The sequence below is a fragment of the Dichomitus squalens genome (assembly GCF_000275845.1).
Source record: "Dichomitus squalens LYAD-421 SS1 unplaced genomic scaffold DICSQscaffold_52, whole genome shotgun sequence".
Classification (NCBI taxonomy): Eukaryota; Fungi; Basidiomycota; class Agaricomycetes; order Polyporales; family Polyporaceae; genus Dichomitus; species Dichomitus squalens.
In genome coordinates this window covers 51,309-57,543 of record NW_006766934.1, presented here as the reverse complement: position 1 = coordinate 57,543, position 6,235 = coordinate 51,309, and the positions used below count along the sequence as shown (strand labels likewise).

At 53.9% G+C, this 6,235-nt stretch overlaps 2 protein-coding genes across 2 annotated transcripts; one reads left to right on the top strand and one right to left on the bottom strand.

Annotated features, from left to right (window-relative positions):
* Window positions 1–2,566: 2,566 nt before the first annotated feature.
* On the top strand, window positions 2,567–3,421 carry DICSQDRAFT_173799 (uncharacterized protein; the record flags this gene model as incomplete). Its single annotated transcript, XM_007369610.1, has 5 exons — window positions 2,567–2,638; window positions 2,704–2,777; window positions 2,864–2,955; window positions 3,020–3,245; window positions 3,304–3,421. The coding sequence occupies 5 exons, from the start codon at window positions 2,567–2,569 to the stop codon at window positions 3,419–3,421; spliced, it is 582 nt and encodes a 193-aa protein (XP_007369672.1).
* A 968-nt stretch (window positions 3,422–4,389) lies between these two features.
* Window positions 4,390–5,623, bottom strand: DICSQDRAFT_129398 (uncharacterized protein; the record flags this gene model as incomplete). The annotated part of the gene is made up of 5 exons (XM_007369609.1): window positions 4,390–4,596; window positions 4,655–5,148; window positions 5,212–5,428; window positions 5,488–5,549; window positions 5,602–5,623. The coding sequence occupies 5 exons, from the start codon at window positions 5,621–5,623 to the stop codon at window positions 4,390–4,392; spliced, it is 1,002 nt and encodes a 333-aa protein (XP_007369671.1).
* Between the last annotated feature and the right edge of the window lie 612 nt (window positions 5,624–6,235).

The following is a 6,235-nucleotide window of genomic DNA, read 5'->3' as shown; positions in this document are numbered from 1 at the left end:
CCTGCCACTCATGTGGCGCCTTCCCTCCCATTCTGTCGCGAAAGGTGTTTTCGAGCGCCTGGCGGGTCGCATGCGAGTCGTACCGCCGTGAGGCTTTTGCGGCTTGTCGCGCGGCTTGCAGGATTGCATACGAGTGGGCGTGGTCTTCTTCATGATGGGAGAGGAACTGAGGAGTTGAGATAGCCATGTAGTGTATTTAAGAGCAGCCAGGTATGATGGATTATGGGGGCATTGTGGCTAATACAGGAGGTGTAGCACAGGGTGAACATTGACAGCGGGCTGCCACATCGGGCACCAAGGGCGCACTCCGACTTTTTCGGACTGCCCCGACTGGGCGTCGGGATGTGACGCATGTCACCGATGGGGGAGTAACGGGGGTGATGCCACCAGACGTTCGAGTGTCCGGATACCTCCGATTTTTCGTATCCGCTTCACACTCCGAACGTCTGGTCACGAGACTACTCCGATACCATTTCGAAGACTTTCGACTCGCCTGTCGATGTGGGTGTCTCTATCAAATGGGGGAAGCGGTCTAAAAAGTCGGCATGTGGAATGAGGATGATCTTGTCTTCTCTCTGAACGCTCTATTGGGAGAATCGGATGTTTTCCTACCCTCGGAAAATTTAACCTGGGAAGGCATGGTGGACGGGATAGATTGAGGCGGTGAAGAAGCGGGAAGGAGCCATAAAATGCAATGAAGTGTGTATAATGTCAAGAAAGTAGGCAGGAATCGTACAAGATGAGTATGTGAGTAGAGGGGAGGAGGGGAAAGATTTTTTTGGTGGGGTGCTTCGTGCCGTCGTTCTCAGTGGTCCCAAGAGGGCATGTTGTGAGGAGCGATTCGGCGCGCCGTGCAAAGTTGCCCAAGGTGCGACCACCCCGAACTTCTCCGTTTGCAGGTATTTGAAACCCCGCGGTTTGGGCACCAACCCAAGGAGGAGATGCGCTTACGCACATTCCCAGAGCCTCGGGTGCAGCCGTGCTCTGGAAATAGTGTGGGACTCCTCCGGCGTGAGCCAACCGGCCATACCCACTAAAACCCCCTAGAGATCAATGGGAAGGCTAATTCCCGGGGATGGTCTCGAACCCAGTGCTTTCTGCACTTCTGGAGAGGAGGGGAGAGATTGAACGGGGAGAAACGACGACATACCGGCTTGACTTCTAGTGGGTCGGAGTGATTTCTCGGTATAAATCACAGAGCACGCAAAACGGTACATGACTGTTAGCAAAGCGCAACGGCTGGGGCCCAGCGGGGGCACAATTGGGTGGTGGTGGGGGTTGAGGAAAGCAAGTTGGGATTGATAGGCGCTGAAGGGGCGCTCCGGAGCGACTGAGATGAAAGCGGTTTTATTCGTTGACAACTCCTGGGATCCTAATAAACCTAGTCCAGTCCCATAAGCAAAGACAAACTCCTACATGTCCTCCGCATGGCGATCCCGAATGCAAGGACGTCTTGCCATTGGGTTGCTATCGAACAATCTAAGTAATGGCTGGCACGTGGCTGTGCTGTGAGAGCGCCATCGTGGCATTCCATATTGGGTACTAGATGCACGGATTCTGGCCGCGAGCGCTAGATGCGTCACCGACTCGTGCATTCTGCCGCCACGTACCCAGCTGGCCGCCTGACGACAGTCAGCCATCAGCGGTAGAAACTCCCGATATTCATATGTTCTACGGCCTGAAATGAACAATCGGTGATGTACGTCCCCTCTGAGTGGCACCACGGGCGCCGGTGCGGTCACCAACTTGTCTTTGAGGGCCGATCTCGACGGCTACTACCTCCTCTTAGGTTCAAATTCTCCACTTTCACGGAGGATGGATCTGACTGGTTGATTTTCCGCACGCTTCCATGGTCAAGCGACCTGCGCAACCACCATCAGCATGTCTCAATACTACGAATTGGAATTGTCGGATTTTTGGCGGCAGTATGGCGAGCAAGTGGAACGAGCGACACAGGTCCCACCATAAGCATGTTGACACTTATGTCGTCATACCCCCTCTGCTCTATGGAATCAAGTTCAAACAGGCCGACTCAAATGTCACATTCACTACTAGGTACTTGTCGTTGGCGTTCCATCGGAGCCCTACCTGTTCCTAATGGTCACAGTATCTTGGCAACCGGCTGCTGCAACTTGGTAGCTCGTACCAAAGACTCACACGGCGGGCAAAGCGCGGTGGTCCAGGTGAGGAAATCCATGCTGAATATCCGGGCAACGCAACGTGCCAATACGATTTCCAAGTTTACAAAGCACGATACAAAGGACAAGTGGAAATGTTAGGGTGACGTTGCGTCGCACGTAAGTGCCGCACAAATATCCCTGCTGAAAGTATGGCGCTTTGCCCGCCGTGTAAGCACGAAGTTCGCTTCGATTGTCTCAGCAAACAGGTCACGAGATGAAGACAAAGCCTTTGTTTATGTCCTCCGCCATTAAGCGAAACGCGGGCTATGTTGCTTCCCATAAAAGGGCGCTTCCGGATCCAACCACGCTCACCTTTCCTCCATTACAACCACGCACCGCTTGCCCCTCCATTCTCCCCCTTCAGTAACCCAAAGCCCCTATACATCATGGCCACCACCGCATTAGACAAGACAGCACTCCGGACTGTGAAGCGCGCTGAGCTCCAAAAGCTCGCCAAAGTGAGTTTCACGTGGTTAAGTCGGTCGTACCTCGTCTGACCCTAGGTCTGGTCGACGTTGTATAGGAGAATGGGGTGCGCGCCGTTGGTACAAACCATGAGATTATAGAAAGACTTCTCTCCTTGGAAGCGACCACAAGGTACGAACGTTCACGATGCAGAGTTGTGGTTCTCGGATAGAGTCGCGCCGAGCACCAATACTTAGGGATTGCTGCTGCCTTTCCAGTAGCGGTCGCATTGGAACTCCGGACAAACGACAGGTCCTCGTCGACGTCAAAAACCAGACAGATAACGAGGATTTCCCTCAGAAGGCGATCGGTGAGTGTGCAACAACCACATGGTCATACTCCCTCGGCCCTCATACGAGCGCTATCACTTGCAGCCGGGCTGCGGCGCTCTACACGCCACAAAAAACCTGTGATCCCCAAAAACGATACTGCGTTAAAGCGACGTCAAGCAACGCAGAGAAGGGACACCTCCAATGACGCGGAAAACCCTAGTGTTGACGAGTCCCCACGGCGGAAACATTTTCTCGCGCTCATATTACATCTGGAGGCGGCGCAGACACTATCGGGGCTGCGCGATCATGTAAGGAACAGTGGTGAGAGGTGAGTAGCTTTATCACATCCATGTCGTCGGCTCTTACTGAGTAGTAAGTGCTCCAAGTGGCGTCTCCGAGCATGAGACGGGAGGGAAACGCAAGGCGTCTGAGGCAGAGCCGGACTCGTCGCAGCCTCGGCCTCGTAAACGTGCGAGGGCGTCCAAAGCCGTCGGACGCAAGTAAAGATGCGACGACGGCTGCCGCACCACGCCTGCCCGGAACGCAAGAATCCCAGAGGACAGAAGTTTGCAGTTGCACGGTCTGCCGAAGTTCGCGGTCGCGCAGCGGCGTCACGACCCAGAGAGGCCCTATGTGCGCCGCGGCTCCTGAAGGGTGGCATCTTCCCTCCTGCCACCGTCATCATGCCAGCAAGCGCCTTCTCACTCCTGTACTCATTCATACTCGACAACCCCATCTATCTTTATTGATATGTTAACAACCGACCTGTTGTACTCTAGCTGTACCCATTATAACATCATCAGCATCTCATCGTCTGTCTGAATTTTCGTTGCGGACACTCCTTGCATGATCGTGGTCCCAAGCCGAAGGGCAGGACAACAGTGGCGTGCGGTGTTTGACCGCCCTTCGCCTAGTGTGAAGTTTGTGAGTTCTTCCGCGTCCTTTCCTCATCGACTCGGAGACCATCTATACAAATGTCAGCGCGGACAGCATGAAGCTATTCTTAATCGGGGATCGTCCTTCCGTGTGAGTTGTAGATCGAATAGAGAGCTAGGTCCTATTTTGATCGTGCGATAAGCTTGATAGAGGTTCGCTGGGTAGACGGGTACCGGGGGAAGATGGGATAGAGCTTGAGTCCCCATCTCGGGGCCAATCAGCTGGCTGCTGTCGTGTTGGCGCAGCAACCCAGGTTCATAGCTGTGGATTGGCGTAGTAACACCTGCTATTTAGAAATCAGGACATGCCGTCAACCTCATGTCCTAGCTTCGGTTAATCATACCGCCGCAACTCTCTTGAACCATGAATACACGATTTCATACGAAAGAACTGGCATTCGAGCATACAGTACATCTCACAACGCAACGTTACAGTCAGTCGCTCTATAATCTGCTGAAGGGGAGCGCGGGGATTGCTAATCTATCTGGGACGTACCAAGGTGAGCGGCTGACCCCCAAGATGACTGAAGTGAAATCTTACTGAACGTGTTCCGGGATGATGTCCGACCCCTTGCCGACTGTCAAGTAGTCACGCAGGTTGGTCAGGGCGCGGATCTCCATCTTTTTCTGCGAGTCGCAGGTCTCGGTACCCATATGCGGCAGCAACGTCGCATTCGGGAACTCGAGCAAGCGCAGGTTGACCTCAGGCTCATTCGGGTAGACGTCCAGTCCGACTGCGCCAAGCTACACAGCATACGTATCAACGGTCTTTGAGCATGCATAAGGGCAATGAAGGACATACGTGACCGTCCTCGAGTGCACGGATGAGCGCTGCCTCGTCAATGACCTTGCCGCGCGCCGTGTTCACGAGGACCGTGCCCTTCTTCAGCTTCCTGATTACTGTCTCGCCAACGTACCCTTCTGTATCCGCGCGCAGTGGAATATGAACGCTCAGAACGTCCGCCTCCGCAAGGAACTCATCCAGCCTATCCGGACCGTAGTACTCGCACCACTCAGGTGCATCCGCGACCTTCCTGCGGTTATGGTAGATGATGCGCATGGGGAACGCATGAGCGAGCTCGGCTAGCCTGAACCCGATGCCTCCCATGCCGAGAATGGCAAGCGTGCGTCCTGTAACGTCGTGTGCTGCGCCGGAACGATGCGAGGACTTCCATTTGCCAGCACGCAGGTCCTGTTCAGCATGCGCAAAGAGTCGAAGGGCGGATATCATGAGGTAGAGCGCAGTCGTCGCTGTCGCATCATCGACTGCCCCCGGAGTATTGGAGACAATGATACCTGTTTCTCACGTGAAAGAATGAGACCGAGGAAGAGAACGGTACAGTGGAGTCAAAGGCTTACCGCGCTCCTTACAGGCATGCACATCGATCTGGTCGTATCCTGCACCATTGTGAGCGATCCATTTGACGCTCTGAGGCAGCTTTGCAACCAGCTGCTCGTCGAAGATGCCGATATGATCTGCGGAGATGTTATGCCGATAGATTCCAACGATTCCGTCGTACTTTTCCCCTGGTTGGAGCCCAGCAAAGAACTCTTCGCGGTTTGGCGAGTCCATGCGCTGAAGGGTGTATGCAACTGATGAACTTGAGAGCCAGCTGCTCGGGATCGCGAACTTACGACGACATCAGCGAGACCACGAAACAGGTCTTCGCATTCCTTGTGCGCCCAGGCGAGGTCGCCTACAACACCTCTTCAATGTCATCGGTTCGCTCGAATAGGGGAGTGGCATACCGCAGATCAAGACGCGAGCCATATCGATAGATGTGTTAGCTTGTGTTCGTGCTGGCACTATCGCAGATCGAGGTTGAAGGAAGAGATATCGGGGACGATCTTATAATGTCCAATGCTCGCCGCAGGACGGGCCGCTCTCTCCGAAGAGGACGAAGGACGACACTTGCTCCGGGCCATGTCGGAAAAACCAGATTGGTATCTCAATACAGAGATCTTGGAAGCGTCTAAAGTCCGGATCTCGAGACCGTTTAGATAAGATAATGCTATCTTGATCAAATCGAGATCATCCTAATGCGGCGACGAGGGATCTCGAGACCATCGTGATAACGTCTCAACACCGTCCGTCCTCTGCCCTCACCTTCTGCTGCATATAGCGCGTACATACCCTTCTGTAAGTCGAAATCTGATCATTGTGTCCTATTCTCACTATTATGGCGTCCCAGATTTACTCATCAGTGTTTCCCTCTTCAGTTACTTGTACATATTATGGGTGGCCGTCGTCGTGGCCCCAAACCTGCCTCTCCGGCCGAATCAGTTCCCTGCAAGTACTGTAGTAAGCCGTTCACACCGAATGGAGTCAAAAGGCATGAGGTAGCATGCCAGAGGAAGGGGGAGACGCAGCATGCTCTGGAGA